Source organism: Odocoileus virginianus, chromosome 24 (genome assembly GCF_023699985.2).
Source record: "Odocoileus virginianus isolate 20LAN1187 ecotype Illinois chromosome 24, Ovbor_1.2, whole genome shotgun sequence".
NCBI lineage: Eukaryota > Metazoa > Chordata > Mammalia > Artiodactyla > Cervidae > Odocoileus > Odocoileus virginianus.
Genome location: NC_069697.1, coordinates 40,974,540 through 41,002,416, shown reverse-complemented (window position 1 = coordinate 41,002,416; position 27,877 = coordinate 40,974,540). Strand labels below are relative to the sequence as shown.

The window sequence follows — 27,877 nt, the reverse complement described above, 5'->3', positions numbered from 1 at the left end:
TGGAAAATAATTATGTTCAAAATTTTAAAATAAATGGAAAATGTATGCCTTAAAAAGACACAAAACCAAACTTTCCACTCCTTGCAGACTGCTGATTAGAAGCTTCAGGGATTTTCACAACATTAATCTTTGTTTTGTGTGCTGTTTATTCAAATAGAAATTAATTCAATGATGTGCAATAAAGGTTTTCTCAAAGCAAAGAAACAAAAAAACTAAGATCGTGGCATCAGGTCCCATCACTTCATGGCAAATACATAGGGAAACAATGGAATCAGTGACAGGCTTTATTTTCTTAGACTCCAAAATCACTGCAGATGGTGACTGCAGCCACGAAATTAAAAGACGCTTGCTACTTGGAATAAAAGCTATGACCAACCGAGGCAGCATATTAAAAAGCAGAGACATTACTTTGCCAACAAAGGTACATCCGTCAAAGCTATTGTTTTTCCAGTAGTCATGTATGCATGTGAGAGTTGAACCATAAAGAAAGCTGAGTGCCAAAGAAATGATGCTTTTGAACTATGGTGTTGGAGAAGACTCTTGAGAGTCCCTTGACTGCAACGAAATCAAATCGGTTGATCCTATGGGAAATCAACCCTGAATATTGGAAGGACTGAGGCTGAAGCTAAAACTCAAATATTTTGACCACCTAATGAGAAGAAATGACTCACTGGAAAAGACCCTGATGGTGGGAAAGATTGAAGGCAGGAGGAGAAAGGGACGACAGAGGATGAGATGGTTGAATGGCATCACTGACTCAATGGATATGAGTTTGAGCAAACTCAGGGAGAGAGCAAAGGACAGGGAAGCCTGGCATGCTGCAGTCCATGGGTTTGCAAAGAGTCAGAAGTGACTGAATGACTGAATTCAACTGAACTGATGCAGATGATACCACTCTAATGGCAGAAAGTGAAGATGAACTACAGAGCCTCTTGAGGAGAGTGAAAAAGCTGGCTTAAAACTCAACATTCAAAAAACTAAGGTCATGGCATCTGGTCCCATCACTTCATGACAAATAGAAGGGGAAAAAGTGGTGACAGAGTTTATTTATTTGGGCTCCAAAATCACCACAGGGAAGCCAGTTAATCAACTATACCCCAATACAAAATAAAATGTTAAAAAGAAAATAACACCTTTCTAAAGTGTTGCTGCTGCTGCTAAGTCGCTTCAGTCGTGTCTGACTCTGTGCGACCCCATAGAGGGCAGCCCACCAGGTTCCTCCATCCCTGGGATTCTCCAGGCAAAAACACTGGAGTGGGTTGCCATTTCCTTCTCCAATGCATGAAAGTGAAAAGTGAAAGGGAAGTCGCTCAGTCATGTCCGACTCTTCACGACCCCATGGACTGCAGCCTACCAGGCTCCTCCGTCCATGGGATTTTCCAGGCAAGAGGACTGGAGTGGGGTGCCATTGCCTTCTCCATTCTAGAGTGTTAGACAACTACATATTAGTCATTATGTTATTATTACATATTACATTAGACAATTACTTTAGACAATGGACATATTAGACAATATGTAACAAATCTCTTTCATCCAGCAATTCTATTTCTAAGAATTTATCCTAAAGAAACAGATGTCCCAAATATTTAAAGGATGTTCTTTCCAATATTGTTTTTAATGGTAAAAACTTGAAAACAACTTATGTGCCCAAATATAGGATGATTAAATAAATTATGACTCATGTATTTGTGAGATCTTGTGGAGGTACTAAAAATTAATCTGTAGAAGGATGTTTACTGATGTGGGAAAAAGTTCATTGGCAAGTGAAATTTGCAGAGTCTCAGTAATAGCTAGTGGAATCCAAGGCTAACTAACCCTTTTCCAACCCATGTGTCTTAGCCTATAGAAAGGAGTGCTTTTAATGCTGAAAAGCAAAGGAGCCTATTTACTAGGTGTAATGGATTGAACAGAAAAGGGACAGCTCAGATCCCAGACTGGAAGGTGTCACATTTCAGGCGTTCTCTCCCAGCACAGATTTGGCTGGAGATGCCTCCGATGCAATTTCCCCTCATAGCCTATGCTGCTCCATATGCCAAGGTGGCCCATGGGGGAGGTCGAAATACACAGCATAACAATCCTACTCTGGACCAGAGCTCAAACAGGCCTAGTGCCCCCCACCCCTGCACACTTGTTACCTCACCACTGCCCATCTGAAGTAGGACTCAAAGAACCAGACATACATATACAATGTGTCGCTCTATCTATGGGGATATAAATATCTGGGGAGGGAATGGGTAGCATTTATATTCTTCTTTAAAGGCCTGTTTTTTTTTCTTCTGTTTTTCATATTTTATATAGCAAGTGTATATTGTTCTTGTAATCAAGGAGAAACCCCATGAATGTAAGTGGAAGATCTTGGACTAAGATAACTACTCCAAGAAAAGAAAGGATCCTGATTTTGCTTTTCACTTTTTATATAACCCTGGGCAAGTCATGCATTTTTCAGTTCTGAGCCACAGTTTCCTCATCTGTAAAATGAGCCAGTTGAACCAAATGATTTATGAGTACCTTCTAGCTTTGGCAGACTATGCTGCAAAAGTTTGCTTTTTATTTATTTATTTATTTTTCAATGTAAAACATTTAATTTAAAAATGTTGACACTACAATCTATAAAATAGCTATTATAAATGCACATAGTGTATTCTATAGCTGCCAGGTTTACTTTTTTTTAAAGGAAACTGTAAGTTACACTGTGGTTAAGAGTTGTATCTTCACCCTTGAAAAAGCCCACATTCTATCACAGTGATGTATGGTCAGACTTAACAGCCCCAATTGTTAAACACTTGGATCAAGTCATAACCAGTTTTATTGCAAAAGGACCCTGTACACATTTATCAATTCTAGTACCTTAATAGCTACCCAACAAGTCATTAACATACAGAAACATGCATCATGAGAAGCAAGAAATATCACCCATCCCTTCTGCATATTAGCAACTTGTCACTCCTGAGCAACAGTGCTCACATCACTGAGGTCTGTGAACAGTCACTTTTCGCATTCATCCTGAGTGAAAGATGGAATGACTTAAGTACAAATGCAACATATTATAAACAATTTCTTACAAAAAAAGTCACAAATTAAACCGAAGTATTTTACAGAATTTACTACAAAACACCATAAAAACTGCCTTCACTTAAGCTCTCTCTCCCCGTATCCGGCGAGCCAGTTGGATGTCTTTGGGCATGATGGTGACTCTCTTAGCGTGGATGGCACACAGATTAGTATCTTCAAACAAACCCACCAGGTACGCTTCGCTAGCCTCCTGCAGCGCGCCGATGGCGGCACTCTGGAACCTCAAGTCGGTTTTGAAATCCTGGGCGATCTCCCTCACCAACCTCTGGAAAGGCAGTTTCCGGATCAGAAGCTCGGTGGATCTCTGGTAACGACGGATTTCTCGAAGCGCAACTGTTCCGGGCCTGTAGCGATGAGGTTTTTTCACCCCGCCGGTAGAGGGTGCGCTTTTCCTGGCCGCTTTGGTGGCCAGCTGCTTGCGGGGCGCTTTCCCACCCGTTGACTTACGAGCAGTCTGCTTGGTTCGGGCCGTTTTCTTTTACCTAATGCAGAAGCTACAGGCCGCTTCTTCGACCACCGCAGCCGCTGCTGCCCAAAGAGCCGCAGGAGCTGAGACAGGGGAAGCACCCCTTCCAACGAACCACCAAACTGCTCTGCGCTCCAAAAGTTCGCTTTTTAATGGTGAGGAACAAGAGGGTGGTTATAAGCGATCCAAAGGACATCAGAAGCTCCAAGATGTGTATGTGGGGGAAAAAAAATCTTTAAAACCAATCATACAAAAGCTAGTTGCAGTATCTAAAACTTCTATAGTTGTTTTTCCTTTAGGTTAGAGCACAAGTTACATTTACAGGAAAAATCATGTCCGTTATTTGGGAAATGAGAATGACAAGTGAGAGTTCTCTAGCAGGTACCTGTGATTGCTCATCCAGAAACTCCTATAAAGGAGGTGCTGCTGCTGCTGCTGCTGAGTCGCTTCCGTCGTGTCCAACTCTGTGTGACCCCATAGACGGCAGCCCGCCAGGCTCCCCCGTCCCTGGGATTCTCCAGGCAAGAACACTGGAGCGGGTTGCCATTTCCTTCTCCAGTGCATGGAGGTGAGTAAACTATTAGAGATTTTAGATTAATTTGAATGTTGTTGCAGAAGAAGTCACCTGTCTGTTCAGAGAAGCAGATACCAGTGATTTGTTCTACAACAAAGTTCTGAGGTGTAAAGATGCTTATATTGTTCTTCATCCTCAGAGGCATCATACTATTGTATAGTATTTAACCAGCTTCTCTCTTTAAGCAGAATTCAGCAAATTCTTGCACAAACATAACACCTCAACATAAAGATTCCCAAGCACTGGATTTCTGGTAGTGTGTTTCTATTAGCAAAATCAATATTTAAGAGCTTACAGAAATGTCATGTCTTAAAAACATTTTGTACAAAATGAAACAAATCATCCACCTGAAATTTCGACAACAGAAAATTCAATTACCTGTGTGACTGATTTTCTACAGATGTTTTTAAAAGGATGAAATTTCCTCTTTTTTAGTATTTCTAAATATATTTCACATTGTTGTAATAATGTTCAGTAAAATTTAAAAAACTCTTCATTATTCCACCACTTCAAACAATTATTTATTTTTCTATATTACTTTCTAGACTACTTATGTACATGTATATAATTTTTAAATAGTTGTATCTCATCTGTATGTTTTGGGCTCCTGCTTTTTACATATCACACTATATCTGGGAGTTTTCCCAGATATTGCATTAAAGTCTTTCTGAAAGAACATTCATAATGACTGCATAATATTCCATTAAGTAGATGTATTCATATGATTTTTTAAAATGTACTTTACAATACTTTCCCAGGACAGCCTGATCCTGAGTCACTGACCTTTGTGATTTACAGGCTCTGGGAAAACCTCAAACCTTCATCTGCTGCTAAAATTCACCCAACAGTGATTCAATCCTATGTGCAAAGCCTTCCTTCCCTTTGCTTTTGGATAAAGATAGTTTGGGGAAAGTCATTATTAGGAAAGAAGGAAATGCTCCAGGGAAAGAAATGGGGGAGAAAAAAAACTTCACAAATGCCTGTAAGCACCAAAGAGAAATTCTACCTACTTTAAAAGGTTTTATTTCTGAATACCTGTGATCATCATCTGCATTTTCAGATAGGAAATGGGAGTCACTGAGGTTAAGTGACTGGCCAAAGGTCAAAATGCCAGCCTGTGGTGGAGTCGGCCTGAGAATTCCCATCTATCAGCTCATTGCACTGAAGTGATGTCTCTCATGAGGGCATTCACAGCTATTCCCGTCCTGTCACGTCTAAAAACCAGGCTACTCCAAGATGATGCGGCATCTGTTCACTTGTCCTCCCTTTCTGCCCATCCCCAAGCCCAGCCAGCAGGCAAGAATGGAATGTTTGTGACCTTTATGGGACCCTTGGAGGTAGGAAGATGTCCTGGGCAAGGCAGCATAGCATGAAGCATGTGGGATCTGGAATCAGCTTAATGGGTTTGATTCTAAGTTCTATTTTCAGGGCAGTAGCTAGCCCAGAGAATGCCTTTGTTTATATTAGGAAAGGGCGCACTCTCTGTGTAGGTATCGCCCTGTGGGTGTGTGGCTTGGCAAGTCAATCACAGGCTGGATTTTGGCTTCTACTGCCTGGGCTGGGTACTTGGCAAGTGGCTGGGTGCAGTGAATGACTTACTCAACTCTACGTGGGTGCCATATACTCCTTTACTATTGGGTGACTTGAGCAAATTACTTAGCCTTTCAGAGCCTTGGTTAACCCACCTATAAAAGCCAAAATAGTACTGCAAGTGAAAGTCGCCCAGTCGCCCACCTATCCATGCAACTCTTTCGACCCCATGGACAATACAGTCCATGGAATTCTCCAGGCCAGAATACCGGAGTGGGTAGCCTTTCCCTTCTCCAAGGGGTCTTCCCAACTCAGGGATCGAGCCCAGGTCTCCCGCATTGTGGGCGGATTCTTTACCAGCTGAGCCACAAGGGGAGCCCCAGAATACTGGAGTGGGTAGCCTATCCCTTCTCCAGGGGATCTTCCTGACCCAGGAATTGAACCGGGGTATCCGGCATTGCGGGTGGATTCTTTATCAACTGAGCTATCAGGGATAGTACCTCAAAATTTGCTAGGAGGTTAAATAAGATAAGCTTGTAAACCATCTGGTATGATGTCTATCTCATAATCCAAAGGCATTTAGTAAAATGGTAGCTGTTATTATCAGCTGTTTCAGTTGTGACTTGCTTTTACAAAACAAGAAAAGCCTACCATTTTTCATACTCTCTTGAGAAGTTTAATTTGCCTAGAAATGTATTTTGTAGGTGGAGGACGATTATGAAAAGAGACAGCAAGATTCATAATACATTATCATTTTAATATAAATGTTATTGCTATCATTCTTTCTGGTTGCACCACCCAAAGCAGGCAGATCTGATACAGATTTGCTAATTACACGTTTAGCTTAAGAGAGGGTAATTTCTAAGTCCACACCCTGACACACCTATCCCTCTGGAGAATACTTCTCATTCTGTTGGCTGTCCTGGGCATTGGGACAGGCAACCTCATTCAAGTCGTTATTCAGTTAATTCTTGTTCTATGCCTGCATGGCAGTGTGGGTGATACAAGTGAGTATTCAGAGGCTGGCACAGAGGAACGTCTCATTTGCATAGCTATGGAAATGAGCTTCCTAGGCTGGGTTAGAAAAAGAAAACAGAGCTGTCGAGTAGTTCTTAGGTCAGGTAGGGTCCCAGTATGCTTGGTCAGCAGCTCTGATGCCCACCCCTAGAACCAGGTATACACACCACCTCCCTTTATTTAATCAGATTGCTTGGAAGAGACATTTGTAACATAGCCCTGGGAACTTTAAAAAATTTTTCCTGATAACTAATAAGTAGAATAGTCGGCGGGGGAGGTGGGGGGTGTGTGTGGTGTTACAGTCACTGGAGAGAAGGGATGAATTCTCTGCTTACCTAAGTGGAATTCTTGCCTCTTCTAGATGAACTTGAATTATCTTACAGGGAATACATCTTTCATAATTTAGCATAACTGCTTTGAAAAGAAGTCTGTAATCCTTAGATAACTCAGTGGTTCCTATGCCTGGAGTCTTCCTATTTTTTTCAAGGAATATTTAAAATCAAGTAATTACATTAATTTTGAAACAAGCAATGGTAAAAATATCACTCAAGGACCCACATAAGGTTTTGAAATGGGAGTCCATTTCACTCACAAAACCAAGTAACCGTAACAAAACCTTCATAGAAAGAGGACAATTAAAAATTCAATGACTCAGCAGTAAAGTGATGGAAAATCAGATTTTTTCCAGTTATGGCTCCTTACATCCTGTTTCTCAGCATCAAATGAGATGGGCAAGAGTCAGGGGATGAGGATGACAACCTGCATGTATTTGTGGCAGGATACCCCACGAGCGTCTAGAATCTACTCAAACTTAACTGTCTGCAGGCTTCTGACTTCTGCTTGTGGAAGTAAAAGCACGAGAGCATTTCTTTCTTTGAGAGGGAGAGGAGAAGAGTTTCGTGTCTGGTGTGGGAGAGAGCGGGGGAGGGCTATAGAGGAAAATAAAGAAAGAAGAAGGGCATAATACCGTCTGTCTCTTGTGGTTCCCCCCGCCCCTCACGCAATCTTCACACAGCCTTCCACTGGGGCTGGTCTAGAGCCAGGATCCAAAGGATGTGATTCCAGGCATGAGGCTCTGAGAGCCCAGATGGCAAGGACAGCATGCCATTGGAGCCAGACTTCTACCTTCACTTTGCTTCAAACCTCAACATCGCTTTTGCATCCAGACTCGAGGCAGCCTTGTGCTAAGTAAGCCATGCTTAAGCACGTGCACTAAGCAGGCATTATGCTAAGTGAAATAAGACAAATATTGTATACTATTAGCCGAAGCTGGTGGCTCAGATGGTAGAGAATCTGCCTGCAGTGCAGGAGACCCAGGTTCGATCCCTGGGTTGGGAAATAAGACAAATAATGTATGCTATTATGGAATATATGGAATTCAAAAAAGCTCAGCTTGGGACTTCCCTGGTGGTCCAGTGGTTACAATTCTGCACATCCAATGCAGGGGACACGGGTTCAATCCCTGGTTGAGACACTAAGATCCCATGTGGCATGGCCAAAAAATATATTTTAAATAAAAAATAAAAGTAGAAAAGCTGAACTCATAGAAACAGTAGAGTGTTGGCTACCAAAGCCTGGGGTAAGTTGAGGGAAATGGGGAGATGGTCAAAGGTTACAAACTTCCAGTTATAAGATGGATAAGTTCTAGGGATCTAAGGTGTAACATGGTGATTATAATGAATAACTCTGTATTATATACTTGAAAGTTACTGAGGGAGTAGACCTTTAATGTTCTCACCACAAAAAAGAAATGGTAGTTATGTGAGATGATAGAGGTGTAATGGTGGTAATCATTTTATAAGTGTATCAAATCAACATACTGGAGTGGGTTGCCAGGGGATCTTCTCAACCCAGGGATTGAACACAGGTCTCCTGCATTGCTGGTGGATTCTTACTTTCTGAATCGCCAGGGAAGCCCAAGAATACTGGAGTGGGTAGACTATCCCTTCTCCAATGGATCTTCCCAAACCAGGAATCGAACCCAGGGTCTCCTGCATTGCAGGTGGATTCTTTACCAGCTGAGCTACCAGGAAATCCCCATCTTTTATGTTCTCGCCACAAAAAAGAAAGGATAATTATGTGAGATGATAGAGGTGTAATGGTGGTAATCATTCTATAAGTGTATCAGATCACATATTGTACATCTTACATAATATTATAAGCCAATTATATCTCAGTAAATATAGAAAAAAATAAAATGGGAACCCCTGAAAATTGGAATGTAGGCTATCTCACTAAATTGTTTAGTGGTTCATCTTTGCTTATCTATAAAAATTGCTTGGGAAACATGTTCAAATGATAGAGGCCCAAGTTCAATCCTATTCCTACAGAATAAGAATCTTTGGGCATAGATCTCTGTTTAAAATTTTTTTCCCAAGTGACACTGAGGTGTACCAATCTTAAGAATCAACCTGTGCACTAAACCCACAGTTGTGTTTAAACCCCAAGGAAAGAGGGGCCTCTGCAGAAAGCAGGAAACGCCCTCTAGTGGCCACAGAAGCCATTCTCCATTCTGCGGGGTCCTGGGACTATGGTGAAGAGGTGGCAAGACCATTATAGCTCACTAATCCCATCAATATGCCCCCTGAAACTTAGGACCCAAAAGGGCAGAACCCGCTTATTCTTATCTTGCACATGAGGGTGCCTAGTATAAAGCCTGACCCATTGTGGGGTAGGCCCTAAAATTAAAGCTTAACATCATAGGCTGCCTTGACACTGGTGGTAAAATCAGAAGGGCCTCAAAGGGCCTGAAGACAAATTCCCCACCCTATTCTGCTGTCATGGCTAAAGTACCCTAGCCAGTCGACCCTCCTTATCAAATGCATCAGGCACAGCTCCTGTTTATCCTTGAGTAGGGGGGTACACATTCAGATGAGTCAATCACATCCTCTCATAGGAACCAAAGGGCATCTCAACCTGAGACTCCAAAACCTGCCTTCACAGCACCTGGTCCTTCACTCTGTGGCCAAGTGAAACGTCTGCGTGGTGCTTCCTGGCTAGTTGGTGTGCTTTAGCCCAGGCTGTGACTATATATGACTAATAAACTGTTCTCGGGCTCATCTGTGAGTATTGTGTGGGTATTCTGCTGGGTATTGCATGTTTGGCCATTCTCACAATCCAAAGGCAAGAATCCCTCCCTCACCAATAAGGGAAAGAGGAGGCAATCAAAATATCCATAAAGGGTGTTCAGTAAATATTTGTTAAACTAATAAACAAATGAGACCAAAGGGCTCTCAACAAGTTTAGATATCTTCATTTTACTGATTTATTGCCTATTTGCATAAATTCTCAAAGTGATCAGAGGCACTAATGAACAATTCAGTGAATGTATTTATAGAATGTTAGGTCTGGAAGGGATCTTAAAAAGCCTGAGTGTTCATTCTCTCATTTTATTTCTGAATGAACTGATGCCCAGGCAAAATTGTGAAGTTCTCAAGGAAAGGGGCTATGTTTTATTTTTATATCCCCTCAGTTTGAAATAGAATTGTGTATAGTTCATCTCTGATAAACAGATAAATGAATATACAGAGACTAAGGGAATTTCCTTGGGGCATGGTCAGTCACTTCAGTTGTGTCCGACTCTTTGCAATCCTACGGACCATAACCTGCCAGGCTCCTCTGTCCATGGAATCTCCAGGCAAGAACACTGGAGTGAATTGCCATGCTCTCCTCCAGGGGATCTTCCCAACCCAGGGATAAAACGCTCAATTCTTATGTCTCCTGCATTGGCAGGTGGGTCCCCACCTGGGAAGCTTTGGGGCACAAGGTAGTTAGTTAATGGCACCGGAAAGGCTCAATTCCAGGATTTGATTCAACAAATGTGTATCAAATGTCTTATATAAGACACCGTAATCTAGTTCAGTGCCCTGGGGATGAAGGTAAGACCTGAGGTGGGGCTATAAAGATGAAAAAGACAGAGTCCCTGCCCTCAAAAGGCATAAATTCTATTATGGTGCTATCCAGTATGGTTGCTGCTAGTCACATGTAGTTACTTAAAGTTAAATTAATTAAAATTGAAAATTCAGTTCCTCTGTCACACTAGCTATGTTTCAAGTGTTCAAAAGCTGCATAGTGGCAAGTGGCTACCATATTGGGTTGCAGAGATAGAATATTTTGATCAATGCAGAAAGTTCTATTGGATAGCTCTACTATAAAAAGAAAGATGTAGTTAAAACCGAGACCATCATATAAAGCATAAAAGGATAACAGAAGTATAAATTAATTGCCATGGGACCAGAGCAGGTAGATTCAGATCAGCCTCCCCACCAGATTCTAAGTCCTTGGAGGACAGAGATTCTTTGACTCCTAGAACTTATCATAGGGCCTGACTCAGAAGATGCTCAACTTATGTTTACTGAATGAAGATAAACTACCAACAAATGTAGTAGTTTTCCCTCTAACATTTCAAAAATAGGAAAGTATACAGAATGTCAATGTATCTACAGCCTAACTTGTAAAAATATAACAATTTGCTGTATTTGTTTTAGATCTTATATTGGTTTTAGGAAATGAAGTACAGATTTATTTCAAGCTCCTATATTCTCTGTTCAATTTCTCTGAACACCCTGAATTTGGTGTTTACCAATCCTATTCACATCTTTATATTATATGTTGTTGTTTTTCAGACTGTAAGTCGTGTCAGACTCTTCGAGACCCCTTGGACTGCAGCACACCAGGCTCCTCTGTCCTCCATCATCTCCCGGGAGTTTGCTCAAATTCATGTCCATTGAGTTGGTGGTACTCTCTAACCATCTCATCCTCTGCCACCCCTTTCTCCTTTTGCCTTCAATTTTTCTCAGCATCAAGGTCTTTTCCAATGAGTTGGCTCTTCACATAAGGTGGCCAAAGTATTGGAGTTTCGGCTTCAGCATCAGTCCTTCCAATGAATATCCAGGGTTGATTTCCCTTAGGATTGACTGGTTTGATCTCCTTGCTCTCCAAGGGACTCTAAAGAGTCTTCTCCAACACTGCAATTCAAAGGCACCAGTTCTTTGGTGCTCAGCCTTTTTTATGGTCCAACTCTCACATCCATTCATGACTACTGAAAAAACTATAGATTTGACTAGATGGACCTTTGTCGACAAAGGGTTATCTCTGCTTTTTAATATGCTGTCTAGATTTGTCATAGCTTTTCTTCCAAAGAGCAAGAGTCTTTCAATTTCATGGCTGCAGTCGCCATCTGCAGTGATTTTGGAGCCCAAGAAAATAAAATCTGTCACTGTTTCCACTTTTCCCCCTTTTGTCTGCCATAAAGTGATGGGGCCAGATGCTATGATCTTAGTTTTTTGACTATTGAGTTTTAAGCCAAAATTTTCACTCTCCTCTTTCACCCTCATCAAGAGGCTTTTTAGTTCCTCTTCACTTTCTGCCATTAGCATGGTATCATCTGTATATCTGAAACTGTTGACATTTCTCCCAGCAATCTTGATTCCAGCTTGTGATTCACCCAGCCTGGCATTTCACATGATATACACTGCATATAAGTTAAATAAGCAGAGTGACAATATCAACCTTGATGTACTCCTTTCCCAATTTGAACCAGTCAGTTTTTCCATGTAAGGTTCTAAATGTTGATTCTTGACCCTCCTACCAGTTTCTCAGGAGGCATGTAAGGTGGTCTGGTATTCCAATTTCTTTAAGAATTTTCCACAGTTTGTTGTGATTCACACAGTCAAATGCTTTAGCGTCGTCAGTGAAGCAGAAGTAGATGTTTTTAGGAATTCCCTTGCCTCCTCCTTGATCCAAGGAATGTTGGCAATTTGATCTCTACTTCCTCTGCCTTTTCTCATTCCAACTTGCACATCTGGAAGTTCTTCGTTCCTGTCCTGCTGAAGCCTAGCTTGAAGGATTTTGAGCATAATCCTTCCTTGCTAGCATGTGAAATGAATGAATTTCATAGTTGTGGGAACATTCTTTGGCATTGCCCTTCTTTGGGAATGGAATGAAAATTGACCTTTTCCAGTCCTGTGGACACAGCTGAGCTTCCAAATTTGTTGGCATATTGAGTGCAGCACTTTGACAGCATCATCTTTTAGGATCTGAAATAGCTCAGCTGGAATTCCATCACCTTCACTTGCTTTGTTTATAGTAATGCTTCCTAAAGCCCACTTAACTTCACACTCCAGGATGTCTTGTTCTAGGTGAGTGACACCATTGTGGTTATCTGGGTCATTAAGACCTTTTTTGCATAGTTTTTCTGTGTATTCTTGCCACCTTTTCTTAATTTCTTTTTAGGTCCTAACCTAATGTTAGGTCCTTACCATTTCTATCCTTTATCATGCTCATTCTTGCATGAGATGTTCCCTTGGTATCTCCAATATTCTTGAAGTGATCTCTAGTCTTTCCCATTCTATTGTTTTTCACTATTTGTTTGAATTGTTCATTTAAGAAGGCCTTTTTGCCTCTCCTTGCTATTCTCTGGGACTCTGCATTTAGATGGATATATCTTTCCCTTTCTCTTTTCGCTTCTCTTCTTTCCTCAGCTATTTGTAAGCTCCTAAGACCCACTTTGCCTTCTTGCATTTCTTTTTCTTTGGGATGGTTTAAGAAATGGAGTAGCCCTCATAGTTAATAAAAGTCCTACATGTAGTACTGGGGTGCAATCTCAAAGATGACAGAATGTTCTCATTTCTTTTTCAACATCACAGTAATCCAAGTCTATGCCCCAACCACTAATGATGAAGAAGCTGAAGTTGACTGATTCCATGAAGACCTACAAGACTTTCTAGAACTAACACCAAAAAAAGATGCCCTTTTCATCATAGAGGATTGTAGTGCAAAAGTAGGAAGTCAAGAGATACGTGGAGTAACAGGCAAGTTTGGCCTTGGAGTACAAAATGAAGCAGGGCAAAAGCTAACAGAGTTTTGTCAAGAGAACAAGTTTGTCGTAGCAAACACCCTTTTCCAATACCCAAGAGATGACTCTACACATGGATTATCACCAGATGGTCAATACTGAAATCAGATTGATTATATTCTTTGCAGCTGAAGATGGAGAAGCTCTATACAATCAGCAAAAAGAAGACTGGAGCTGACTATGGCTCTGATCCTGAGCTCCTTATTGCAAAATTGAGGCTTAAATTGAAGAAAGTAGGGAAAACCACTAGGCCATTCAGGTATGACCTAAATCAAATCCTTTATGATTATACAATGTGTATATAATTGTAAACAGCACAGATAATTGTTTTGTATGCTTTTATGTGTAATATAAATAGTATCATACTGTACATATCAGTTTGCAACTTGCTTTTTATAACATTATATTTTAAAGATGCATCCATGTTAAAACATGCAACATTAACAAGTTCATTAATTGCTATATTCTATTGTATTAAATACACCACAATTTATTTTACTTTCAATGGAAATCTGTCCTGTTTCCAATTTTTACAATTATCAATAAGGCTGTGATGAACATTCTTATAAGTGATTTCTTACATTAACGTTCAGGGTTTATTCCTAGAAGGAGTATTGCTAGGTCTGAGGTCTTATATATCTTCAACTATTCTAAATATTGACAAGTTGATTTCCAAGGGTATTGACCAATTTATATTTCCATCCGCAGGTACGAATGTTCTCATTGTTCTACATCCTTGTCATTACTCAGTACTGTCAGACTTTTATTCTTTGCCAATCTGATAAGGAGAAATGCTGTAGTGTAGTGTTTCCTAGGAAAACGTAAGAACAAGGTAAAAATGCCTACCCTGTTATAATCCTGGCATTAGGGTATGAGAATACCAGAGTTATCGGCTTTTTGTGTTGTAATGAAAAAATTGGCCACATAATGAAAAAAATTGTAATGAAAAAAGACCAAAGCCATGACTGAACTTCAGGATAAGCACAGTGCTGCAGGAAGATAATAAGACAGTTTTACCATCCTGTACCTTTTGCCACTGCTAGGCATAAGGCCAGGAAATTTTTAAACAGGATTTGGAAATCAGAACGTGTGCAATTTGCAGTATAGTTTCTTCCTGACAGAAACAGAATTTATTTTGTCATGTGTCTCATTAAATGCATCTCAGTCTTCCTTGCTTGCCACTTCTCTTAAACTAATTTCTGGTAGAAGAAATTACTGGAAAGTGAGGAACTGTGCAAATTATGTATCTATTTGTGGGAAATCTTGGCAAACTCAAGGACTGTCAGCTTAACAAGAGGTAAGGTAATGAGGGTAGACCGTAGCTGGAAATATTTGCTCATGGCTAATTCATGTAAATCCTTTAAATGCTTAAAGCACAGGAAAATTATCCCATAATTTTGGAACACATTGCTATTTCATCTTATAGAGATTTTCCAGTCTGATTCTAGCTAATACCTAAGAAAGTAAAATGAACCTGTTTAGAAGGGCTTTAGAGCTGGGGGCCAGAGAAGGCAATGGCACCCCACTCCAGTACTCTTGCCTGGAAAAGCCCATGGATGGAAGAGCCTGGTAGGCTGCAGTCCATGGGGTCACTACGAGTTGGACACAACTGAGTGACTTCCCTTTCACTTTTCACTTTCATGCATTAGAGAAGGAAATGGCAACCCACTCCAGTGTTCTTGCCTGGAGAATCCCAGGGACGGGGGAGCCCGGTGGGCTGCCGTCTATGGGGTCGCACAGAGTCAGACACGACAGCAGCGACAGCACCACCAGCAGCAGCAGCAGAGCCAGGGGCGGTGGGAAACACCCATGGCCCTGTCTCCCCGAAGTGGTTCTCTGATGGAAAAGGAATATTTCTCAGCAGCTTTTCATTATGGTTGGCACACTAATGGGAAATTTGAGATAATGCTGAGTCTACCTCTGTGAAAACCCTCCCAGAGTAATAACTTGATTTTTTTTTAAGTGATACAAGATCTGAGATTTTTTTCTTACTTCATTGTGTGACCTAAAGCATAATGACAGAGAAAGGGAATCAGTTAGACTCTAAGCATCTAACTCAGATCAGCAGAAAAATTTGAAATGAAAGCTTGGATGAATCAACTTTGTTCCATTTACTAATTGGAATCCAACACTTGGTTTTCCTTTTCAAAAAGAAAGATTTATATCACCTATGGCATTCTTTTCTAAAACCTATTCATGGATGGCAGCATTAAGAAAAATTTTATCTTCTTAAGATAATCCACCTCACTCATTAAAAAAAGCTAGCTGTCAGTTCCCTTCACGGCTTTCAGAAGTTACAGTGAAAAATCTTGTTTCACAGTACAGCAGATGACCATGAAAAGTTAATGAGTATTTTTCTTGGGAGATAAAGAGAAAATTTTATCCAAACTATAGTTCTTTTGGAGAAGCATAAAATCTAGGTTTTATATGTACAAATTAAATATTAAAATGTAGTCTAAAAGTTAAGAGTTTAGGTTGTAGTTAGACTTACATAGGAGAAGGCAATGGCACCCCACTCCAGTCCTCTTGCCTGGAAAATCCGATGGATGGAGGAGCCTGGTGGGCTGCAGTCCATGGGGTCGCGAAGAGTCGGACACGACTGAGCTACTTCACTCTCACTATTCACTTTGATGCACTGGAGAAGGAAATGGCAGCCCACTCCAGTGTTCTTGCCTGGAGAATCCCAGGGACGGGGAGCCTGGTGGGCTGCCGTCTATGGGGTCGCCCAGAGTCGGACACAACTGAGGTGACTTAGCAGCAGACTTACATAGGTTTTAAAAATTTTGTTTTTGGTCCTGCCATTGGACAGTTTTAGTCACCCTCTCTTTATCCTTATTTTATCGTCTGTATAATGGTGAAGCATTGTTCTGAGAACTAAATGAAATTCGTAATTGAATAAATATTAATTAAATTTCTTCTAGTTTCCAGGCGTTTGTCCTAGCTGCTAAGGGACGGAGGGATAAATCAAGTGATGTCCCTGTCCTCTCAGGCTTTCATTCCAGGGGGGAAAGTGGCCCACAGTGAAAAATAAATGAACAAAATCACTGCAATTGCCCGCAAAGGGCATTACTTTAGAAGAAGAGCCCTCAGGTGGAGCAGTGATGAAGAATCTGTCTGCTAATGCAGGAGACACAGAAGACCAAAGTTCGATTCCTGGGTTGGGAGGACCCCTTGGCGTAGGAAAGGCAACCCACACCAATATTCTTGCCTAGGAAATCCTATGGACAGAGGAACCTAGCAGGCTGCAGTCCCCGGGGTCGCAAACAGTCGGCCACGACTGAGCGCACATGCATGCACTTCTCCGAGGAAGGGATCCTGGAGGTGAGGTGTGAATGATAAGGAGCCAGTTCTGTGGAGGGGGTGAGGGTCGGGGGAAGGGTTCGGGCAGAGAGAAGCGTGAGATTAATGCCGGAGGCTGGACGCAGCTTGACAGGTTCAAAGAAGCAAGAAGGCCAGTGTGACTAGAGTGATAGAAGAGCAAGTGAGAGGCTATCCAGACCGCGGGGAGGCATTTGGGCTTATTCTACATGCCACAGGAAGCTACTAGAAAATTCGTGTTTTAAGAAGATCATCCAGGACTTCCCTGGTGGCACAGTGGGTAAGAATTCACCTGCCAAAACCTGGGTTTGATCTCTGGTCTGGGAAGATTCCACATGCTGCAAGCAACGAAAAGCCTGTGTGCCGCAACTGCTGAAGCCTGTGAGCCTGAACTGCGTGCGCCGGCGCTCGGCAACGGGAGCAGTCACCGCAGTGAGACGCCTGAGCACTGCGGCAAAGAGCAGCCGCCGCTCACCGCAGCTGGAGACAGCCTGCCTAGAGCAGCGGACACCCAGCCCGGCCAAAAGAAGAAAACAAATAATCAAAAGAGAAAAAAGACCTTCCAGGGTGCTGTGAGAAGATACACTTCAGGAAGCGAGGAGTGAGCAACACCAGGATGACCACAGCGCTCATCCACCCTTGACGATGGTGGTGTGGGCTAAAGGGTGACAGTGTCTGGATGGAGAGAAGCAAGCTGATGTAGAAGACATTTGAAGGCAGAACTTTTAGGATGTGGTAATGGATTGGATACAAAACATAGAAAGAGAAAGCAGTGATCACTCCCAGGCTTTTGGCTTGATCAACCTGGCAGATGGCTGTGATAGTTATTAGGTTATTTCTTGTCTTTAGACCCCAATTTCTCTTTCTGTACTCTGCTTTGTGATGCCAGGGCTGAGAGTATGCAAACCACTTCTCCGCTTTGCCAGCTGGCTCTCACCAGGCGCTGACAATTGCAGGTGCTCAGGGAGATGGAAGGATGAGGAAGGAAGAGGGACTTGCTCCTTCCCTCTGCTTCCTGTTTTTGAGCGCACCATCCTATCAAAGCTTCTTCCACTGGCACTTGCTCTTCCTTACAGTAGCAGCAGTTGAATCTAGGTCACAGATTGTCCAACCTTTGCAGAGCTAACTTCTCTGTACCTTCTGCACCAGCCAAGCAGAAGCCCCTACTCAAAGGTCAGAGTTGTGGTTCTGCAGGGAATCCCTCCTTTACATTTCTAAATGTTAATGATTCTAGTCTCTTCTCTGTTTTCAGTCCTTAGGACCACAGATGTTTCTGCATTGATGTCTCCACCATATTTTAGGGTCCTCTTTTTATCCTTTCAGTTAGCAACTTTATATCTACTTTCTAGTTAACAATTTTATACCTATTTAATAATTCTTTGTTCAAACAGCTGAAGAGATTTTCACTCCTAAGAGGACTTTGAGTGATCATTTGGGCTGTCATTTGCTGAGATTAGGAAGATTGGGGAAGGAAGAACTGGGAGAGCGAGGGGGAGAAAGCCAAAATTCTACCTTGGTCATAATACTTTAAGATGCCTGCTAGGTGTCCCAGCAGACATGTGAGTATGGTGGGCTGTTAGACAATCTGAAGGTAGGAAAAATGTCTCTATCTGGAGATATAAATTTGGGAAGCATCAGCAAAAAGATGGGAGAGTCACCTACGGAGAGACCATAGATACAGAAAAGGGCCTAGGACCAAGCCCTGGGTTACAACATTTAGAGATAAAGCTGAGCCAGCGTGGCCAGTGAACAAGAGAAAAATTACAAGTGTGTGAGATCTTGAAAGACAAAAGAGTTCAGTTTTTCAGGAAAGAGTAGATTGCTGAACTCTACTGAAAGATGGAGGAGAGTGGGGACAGAGCAGTGGCCACTGGACTTAGCAATATGGAGCCTGACTTTATCAAACACTGCATGGAGAATGGTGGGGCTGGAGCTAGCCTGGGGTGAGTTGAGTGTTCATGGGAATTGAGGATTGAAGTCAGGATTGGGAAGTAAGGAGGTTACTGACAATAATGCACTCAGTGTTGTTGGCATAATTCTTGGCAAGTAACAAAGGCTTGTAAGATATTAGCTACTATTACTCTTTAAAAATTCTTTATTTTTTAGTACACACTATGTCATGCCTCTGTAAGATTCCATGAGACAGTGAGAGGTCAGATGCCAATTATATTGAATAAGCAAATAATGCAATTATTACAAACCACAATTTAGAAGAAGAATTGGAAAAAGTTCATAAGATACTGTTAAGTAAGAAAAGTGGGTGACAGGGTACCATTGAAAACTATCCCAAGTGCCAGCAAAAGGGGCTTCTCGGGTGGGGCTAATAATTAGTGCGGCTAATAGAACCTGCCTGCCAGTGCAGGAGAAATGAGACCTGGGTTCAATCCCTGGGTCCGATCCCTGGGTCAGGAAGATACCCTGGAGAAGGACATGACAAGCCACTCCAGTATTCTTGCCTGGAGAATCCCATGGACAGAGAAGCCTGGTGGGCTACAGTCCACTGGGCCGAGAAGAGTCAGACATGACTAAAATGACTTGGCACATACACACGCCATGGAAGGCCTATGATGATTCCTCCACACCCACCCTCCTCTTGCTGCAGGTCCGAGCTGATCTTGGTATCCCCATCCCGCACATCAGTGGTTATCCAAGAACAGACAGACCTCAGCCAATTTGTGCTCATAAGCCATGAGAAGAACCTTCTTTTAATCTTCTAGAAAGAAGCTGTACATAGTCAATCTCTCTGACCATGGTTGGATGTGAACAAAGAAGCATAGTATTCTGCTGCTGCAACTATGAGCAAGGGGAAAACCACTCAAATAATGAAGCCAGCTTTGTGTCAAGTAGCTAAAAGCAGAGGACCTGGTGCCTCCATGACATCGTAAACCATCTGGACTGTAGGCTGTGAAAGTTGCTCAGTCGTGTCCAACTCTTTGCGACCCCCATGGGCTGTAGTCCATGGAATTCTCCAGGCCAGAATACTGGAGTGGGTAGCCTTTCCCTTCTCCAGGGGATCTTCCCAATCCAGGGATTGAACCCAGGTCTCCCACATTACAGGCAGATTCTGTAGCAGCTGAGCCACAAGGGAAGCCCAAGAATACTGGAATGGGTAACCTATCCCTTCTCCAGGGGATCTTCCTGACTCAGGAATCAAACCGGGGTCTCCTACATTATAGGCAGGTTCTTTGCCAGCTGAGCTACCAGGGAAGCCCAGACTGCAGGTTAGGTGAGCCAAAATCCATTCATTTCAAATCGATATTCTATAACTTACACACTCACACAGGGTAGTAGTAGGCGTAGAGCAAATATTCAATAAATATTAGCTATTATTATTTAGTAAAGAAACTACAGATTATATGTTATTTTTTAATAGGCACGATCCTTGTACATTATGAGCTCATTTAAAAGTCTATGTATCCATACAGAGAAAGCTGGAAGTCTATATCAAAATATTAACCTCTGGCTTGTGAGGAGAGGGGAAGATGGTTGAGACAAGAGGAGAAAGTGGTAAATAGTCATCTCAGAGAAAAGGAGGGGAAATAGGATTGTCAATTACGATCAAGGGCCTCTTTCAAGTCAGACTTAAGGAATTCTAGTTGTTCATCTCTAGATTTTAAATCTTTTTTAGAATTAATTTATTTATTTTAATTGGAGGCTAATTACTTTATAATATTGTGGTGGTTTTTGCCATACATTGACATGAATCAGCCACGGGTGTACATGTGTCCCCCCGCATCCTGAACCCCACTCCCACCTCCCTCCCCATCCCATCCCTCTGGGTTGTCCCAGTGCACTGGCTTTGTGGGGAGTTCCCTGGTAGTCCAGCGGTTAGGACTCTGAGATTTCACTGCCTGAGGACCTGGGTTCAATCCTTGGTCAGGAAACTAAAATCCCACAAGGTATGTGGCCATAAATAAATAAATAACCAGGATCACTGGGCTTTCCAACTGCTTGGTTTTGCTTAAAATAAAAAAAATCATTGTGGAAACAAGTGTTAAGTAAAGAGTCTGAGCTGGAATGTTTGGGTAAAATTCTCCTAAACTAAAAGCAAATCAACAAGAAGCATCTGAATATAGGTGTAAACGAATCAAACACCAAAGAATATGCAGGAAGACGAGGGAAATGGCCAGATTTACAGTTCTTTTCTAATACATAGATAACTCCATGAAGTTCAGTGCCAAACCACCCGGCCACAGAGAGTATATGTGGTAGCACCAGTAGTGGATTTTTTTAGAGTGGTGTTTGTTGGACTTGTTTTTAACTACATTTGCCAGTGGTATGCTGGAGCCAGTTTAGGTTTACGAGAGCTGATTGTCATAAATATTGTCAGCTGGTTATTAAACAGTCATTATTAAAAACTAAGTGAAATAAATATGTAGTTAAATAGATTCTATTAAAAGCAAAGGGAGTAAACACTAAAAACTCACCACTTCATAACTACTGTACTACTTAACTATTCTCTCCGTCCATGAGGTTACGTCTCCAGCACATGTGTGATAGAAATACCATATGATGTTGTGCTAAGTAATTTTTCCCAATTCTGTGTCTTGTACTGTCACTGTGGTGGCTTGAGACAACCATGGTGAGAGTATTTACACCATGGAAACTGGCAACATCATAAATCAGGGGTTGATTTATTGTTTTGTTAATAGTCTCCTTATGAAAGTGATGGAGAAAATGTTAGGCAGATTACATTTTAAAGTGTCCGCAGCTGTTACACTTTGAATAGCACCAAACAATTGAGGAAATATTTTACAAGTATGTGAAAATTATGATCTCATTTAATAGAGATTTACTCATGTGACCGATGAACTAGTGAAGTTCTGACATACTAGCCCACTTTCGTCTTATTAGTGTAAATGAAAATATCAATTAACAGTCATTGCAGCAGACACTCATTCATCAGTAATGTTGATGACTTCTTTGCTGAACCAGATAGAAATCAAGCATTTATTCATAGTTGATTTTGTCTAATAAGAGTTGAATTGCAACCATAGGTTGACTGCAGATAGAGAAGTTAGGCAAAATTCAGTGAAAGCATTGTGTGAAAATCAGTCGGCTATATGAAATTCACAATAAAGAGTACATATATTTATTATTAGTTGTAAATTGAAAGTGATGTATATCAGTAATTTATAACAGATTTATGAACTAGAGAGCTAGCTGTTAACATTTACCAATATACCTCCACCAAAGCACAAGCACATATATAACTTAAAATTTTCATAAAATAATACCTACTATGTATGATGCCCTCTGATTTTTTGTATTCTATTTAATTAAAAAAATTAATTTGTGTTGCAATACTATAAATTCACAACCCACTGAAGTTTGTTAACAACAGTTTTCCAAGATTTTAGAGGTTTTTGATTGCGAGTGCTAAAATTACTTTTTGAGAAGATGTTCAGAAGGATGGTGATCAAGTGCCCTTTTTGTATTTAGAGTTCAATAACAACAAAAACTCAAGAAATACGAAGCAGAAAATTAAAAAAATAAAACTACATCAAGGCAGAATTGGAAATCTGAAAGCTGAGGTTTTACAATACCTACTCTAAAGATAAATTATATAACTTGATAATAGCATTAATAGCATATTCCTGTATTTCAGCTTTTTAGATGAAAAGCCTTTTCTATTCATTAAAAGGTTGTCGTTTCTAATGATACTTACTTCTCTACTATTTATATCTATGGAGGTGAATATTATCATGGATAATTTTTAAAACACTGTTCTTCTGCCCAAGTAGGTCAGGGACATTGCTGGCATACTCACTATGTCTGTATTTGGTAAAAGAAAAGTCAACATTTATGCAAAATGACAGTTGGAATGAGTTCACATGACCATGTTGCTAAAAATACAACATGTTTGATATCCATGGATCATAAAAGGGATGAAGTAAACCAACCTTTTGCAGTTCACCTACATTGGGTAGACATTCTGTCATTAAATTCATGTGTAGTGCTTCTGAAACTGGGCTCACCAAGAGATTTTGACAGGCCCTTGGGAGTGAATCAAATTCAGCTTTTCACAGCTGATACGTGGCTTTTCTGACAACATTAACAAGGGGGCCTTTTAGGATTCCTGTCGCTCTAACGACCAAACAGAAAAGCTGGGTCCGACCACAGATGACTCACTTTTCACTTTGTCCAGGGTAACGGGACAATGCTGACTAAATAGTGGAGACCTGTATTCGAGGTAGTGAAGGCAGAATTTCTGAGTTTTTCCTAAATTCCACCTAGGAACCTTGATAATAAAGAGTGAAACCTAACTTTTTGGTGGGATGGAATTGTGTGAGACTTTAATGATTAAAATGTGGGTTCTCCCAAAATAACTCCTTACTCAATAAACTCTACCTACAATTTCAGGAGGATCCACAGACCCTCCTGGTGCCCATTCTCAAGTTAAAAACTCTGCTTTTAGGTGATGATCTTCCTGGTGGAAAATATAGAAAGAAAAATGGAAAATAAGATAGACCCTTCTGATTGCTTCAAATACCACTAAATCAAAGAAAATATATCTTGTGGGTGATGAGTGACCCTGAACTAGTTCCATCGATGACATCTGTGCACACAGATGACAAGTCAATGCTAATAGCATTAGCTGAGGAGAATGGGATATTCTCGGCTGCCTCGAATTATTGAAAATAAGCAGTGTACATGTAAATTAATAATAATGGTAATAATGGCCATGCCTCTCTATGGCTTTATTCATAAGCAAAGCTCATCTAAGACTTCTGGGATAGAAACAACTGGAAGAAAGTTTGCTATAGAAGCCAGGCGGAGAGAAGAGATGATGGGATTCCACTCACACGCAGGCAAGATGCAGTGGCAGAGCCTTCAAGCTCCCTGTTCCCCCATAAATCTACCAGTGCCCCCAGTTTCTGATATGAACAGCTGATGTTTCCCACATTTTACATAAAGTACTAGACAAACACAATTTTGAGACAAACCCTCAGATGATTGTCTTTGAAGTCCTTACTGTACAGGCATATTGGGACCTGCCGCTGTCACATATTGTAAGTTCAACCCACAACCTTCAGTCATTGGCCCCAGACTTCTTATAAAGATGGGTCACTCTCTACTAGCCCTGTCCTCAAAGGAAGAGCTGTAATGAGGCAAGCCAGGGCCCAACTCTCAGATTCCAGCTAACAAACGCATTCCAAGAAGAAAGAATTCACACAGAGAAAAACATTGTTTTCTAGTAGAAACCACTGAGACCTCGCTGGCTGTGTTCATAAAACTCAGAAGAATCTAAGCTAAAAAGGCTTTCATTTGGGGACCCCAGGAATGATTAATAAACAGTTCACCTCAAGTGGAAAAGGAAGCACAAAGAGCTGAGAAATGAAAATATACCCTACAGAAAAGCTACCATCTTTATTCTTTGGTTCTGACCTACTGATGCATGCCTTCCATTGTCTCTGGCTTGTTTAAATGCTGTAACATCAAATAACCATTTGGCACTGGGTGAGCTTGACATTTCAAAAACAAAGATATTTTAGACTTCTAAATAAGTTGCCCTACTGGTTGTAAACCACAGAGTACAATGTGTGATGGCCATCTTCCATCTCACTTATTATTTGAAGTGTCATTTTTTTGTTCCTGTCCATAGGTCTTAAGAAGGGTAAGAACATGTGGTAAGTGGATATATCTGGGAAACACTAAGAATAAGTGCTAGTAAAAAAAAATAGATGCCTTTTATCATGAATTCCTATCTCTGAGGTGCTACAAGAATATGAAACACAATGGAACTTTGTTATCCTATAAATAAGTTGGCTCTTTACACTTCCAAACAAATTTACCCATAAAAACGGACAGTTTTATGAACATTTTTAATGGTTGTCTTATTCCGTCTACCTTTGGATTTCTTTGTGAATGTTATAGTTCAGTGAATACATTGAAATAAGGACAAGGAAATCAAATGGTATTTGGGTTTGCTTTAAAACACTGCAGAAAAGGAAAATGTATGTGGTGGATAAATAAAGCAAGAATGACAAAGTCTAGATATTTGTTAAAGTTGGGTGATAGATCCATGGGAGTTCACAATACTTTTGTATTTGCTTAACATTTCTAAATTGAAAGAAAAGTCAAAGACATGGCAATTTTCCAGTGATAAAGAACTAACATAAAAACACTCCTTAGAGAGTGTGGAGAAAAGGGAACCCTTCTAAACTGTTGGTGAGAATGTAAATTGGTGATGCCACTATGGACGACAGTATGCAGGTTCCTTAAAAAACTAAAAATGGAAATACCATGTGATCCAGTAATCCCACTCCTGGGCGTATATCTAGGAAAGACAAAAAAACTCTAATTCAAAAAAGATACATGCACCTCAGTATTCATAGCAGCAATATTTACAAAAGCCAAGAAGCAATCAAAGTGTCTATCAACAGACAACTGGCTTAAGAAGTTGTGGCACATATATAAAGAATGGACTATTACTCGGCCATAGGAAAAGGACAAAATATTGCCGTTTTCAGCCACATGGATGGACCTAGAGAATATTGTATTTAGTGAAGTAAGTCAGACAGTGAAAGACAAATACATGACATCACTTACATGTTATGTTTAAAAAGTGATACAAATGAATCTATATATGAAACACAAACAGACTCACAGACATTGAAAATAAATTTATGGTTACCAAAGGAGAAAGAGAGGGGGAAGGGATAAATTAGTGGTATGGGATTAACAGATACAAAAAATTATGTATAAAATAGATAAGCAGCAAGAATTTACTACTCTATAGCCGAAAGAACTATATTCAGTATCTTGTAACAACCCGTAATGGAAAATAATCTGAAGTATGTGTATATATCTGAATCGCTTTGTTGTACACTTGAAACTCCTTAAGCTAACGGGAAGACATGCAAAGAAGGAAGGTATAACCAATCTTGCTGGTACATTTTGGTTAAAATGAAAAACAGATTACTGTGCTTCTATTCTAACAAAAGAAAGGTGTGAATAAATGAAGATATCAATGTAAGTGGCCCTCAAAATTCTCTGTACTTTGTTTAGTCAAACTGAAAAGGAGGCAGGAGAGAGGAAGGGAAATAAAAGAAGTGTGTAGAGTGTGGGGTGGTCTGGTCTAGCTGTCCCATGAGAAAAGTGAGGCCACAGGGAAGAGTGTTAGGAAATATAACTGATGGGAGAGAATCAGCAAAGTTCAGCTCAAAAGTAGGAAGCGCGTCCCAGAGAAAGAACACAGAGAAAATGAGCGAGAAGCTAGGGTGGGATGCAGGGAGTGGAAAACACAGGGCCAGTGGAAACAGAGAGGAGAAAACCTTCCAGCTCCTCCCAAAGAGATTTCACACTAGCTTTCTGCTCAACCCCACTTCAGAAATTAAAATAACCCCCAACTCTGCGGTGACATCCACTCCTGGGAATGGAACCCAGCACCTTGTCAACTCACATAAGGAAGAAATTACAGAGTTGAGACAAATCCCTCAGAAAGTCGTTCACGCTCTCATTCTCATGGAGCTTAGATCGAGGGGCTCAAGAAGCTTAGTTACTTAACCTGTGCTGAGAAACAGGATCCAGATGCTTTGGAGATTAATTAAAAAGGCCCACTCTAAGGTTCACAAAGAAAGGCTAAATCTTGCCAGGGCCTGGAAACTCATAACAAGTGCCTGTCCAGGACATGACATGGCGCAGAGGAGGCAGAGATGGAATGTGAGTGGAGATTATGTACCTCTGGGTGCACTTAGCTATTGCACCACAAAGGATGCTATAAACTTAGCTCCTTAGGAAAAAACACTGAAGATGAAGAAGAGCCTTGCTGCTTCCAGGATCCCTTGATTATCTCCTTGCACAAAGCATTCTCCTGCCAAAAACCAAAGGAGGAGAAATGTAGAGCTGCCAGTATTTCTAGTCAACACAGGTTCTGAGCTAACTAACGTGCCAATGGAAATGTTTTTCTGTCCATGAATTGTCCCCGAGGCATGGAGTGGAATGTGGGCCAAGGTTCTGTACCTCTGTGTCCCCACCTTCTGTGCGCCATGCTGCCAAACACCGAAGTACTACCCCCCGTCCAGACCACCCCTCCAGGTGACACTCAAGAGATAGTTCATTTATTTCATCAAGCCAAAATGTTTAGAAGAGAGTTGTGGCATCAGATGAGTATGTTTGAGCACCACAAGGGATCAAAAGAGCTCTCATAAACATTGTCTATGTCCCTGGAGAAATCCTACCAAGTAAGGTCTTTCTGTATGAAGAGAACAAAATGGAAATTAAAAAAAATTTAACTGTAAGTTCAGTTCAGCTCAGTCACTCAGTCGTGTCCAGCTCTTTGTGACCCCATGAACCACAGCACGCCAGGCCTCCCTGTCCGTCACCAACTCCCAGAGTTTGCTCAAACTCATGTCCATTGAGTCAGTGATGCCATTCAACCATCTCATCTTCTGTCGTCTCCTTCTCCTCCCACCTTCAATCTTTCCCAGCATCAGGGTCTTTTCTGATGAGTCAGTTCTTCACATCAGGTGGCCAAAGTATTGGAGTTTCATCTTCAGCATCAATCCTGCCAATGAATATTCAGGACTGATTTCCTTTAAGATGGACTGGTTGGATCTCCCTGCAGTCCAAAAGACTCTCAAGAGCCTTCTCCAACACCACAGTTAAAAAGTATCAATTCTTCTGCGCTCAGGTTTCTTTATAGCCCAACTCTCTCCCATCCATACATGGCTACTGGAAAAAACATAGCTTTGACTAGACGGACATTTGTTGGCAAGGTAATGTCTCTGCTTTTTAATATGCTGTCTAGGTTGGTCATAACTTTTCTTCCAAGGAGCGTCTTTTGATTTCATAGATGCAGTCACCATCTACAGTGATTTTGGAGCCCCCCAAAATAAAGTCAGCCACTGTTTCCACTGCATCCCCATCTGTTTGCCATGAAGTGATGGGACCAGATGCCATGATCTTAGTTTTCTGAATGTTGAGTTTAAGCCAACTTTTTCACTTTCCTCTTTCACTTTCATCAAGAGGCTCTTTAGTTCTTCTTTGCTTTCTGCCGTAAGGGTGGTATCATCTGCATATCTGAGGTTGTTGCTATTTC

The 27,877-nt window shown here is 41.1% G+C and overlaps 1 protein-coding gene and 1 long non-coding RNA gene across 2 annotated transcripts in view; both read right to left on the bottom strand.

Annotated features, from left to right (window-relative positions):
• Window positions 1-27,877, bottom strand: part of LOC139030857 (uncharacterized) — a 132,859-nt gene that overhangs the window by 72,645 nt on the left and 32,337 nt on the right. The window lies entirely within an intron of this gene.
• LOC139030945 (histone H3.3A-like) lies at window positions 2,789-3,734 on the bottom strand. The gene is made up of 2 exons (XM_070454891.1): window positions 3,654-3,734; window positions 2,789-3,547 (listed from the first exon to the last, which is right to left on the bottom strand). Exons 1-2 carry the CDS (start codon window positions 3,732-3,734, stop codon window positions 3,134-3,136), a joined length of 495 nt encoding a protein of 164 aa, XP_070310992.1. The 3' UTR covers window positions 2,789-3,133.

Bases quoted from the DNA above. Each gene is read 5' to 3' on its own strand.
- LOC139030945 (XM_070454891.1), bottom strand. From the start codon at position 3,734: ATGTCCTTTGGATCGCTTATAACCACCCTCTTGTTCCTCACCATTAAA. The intron at 3,548-3,653 runs GTTCGTTGGAAG...ATTAGGTAAAAG, and splicing joins GAGCGCAGAGCAGTTTGGTG to AAAACGGCCCGAACCAAGCA.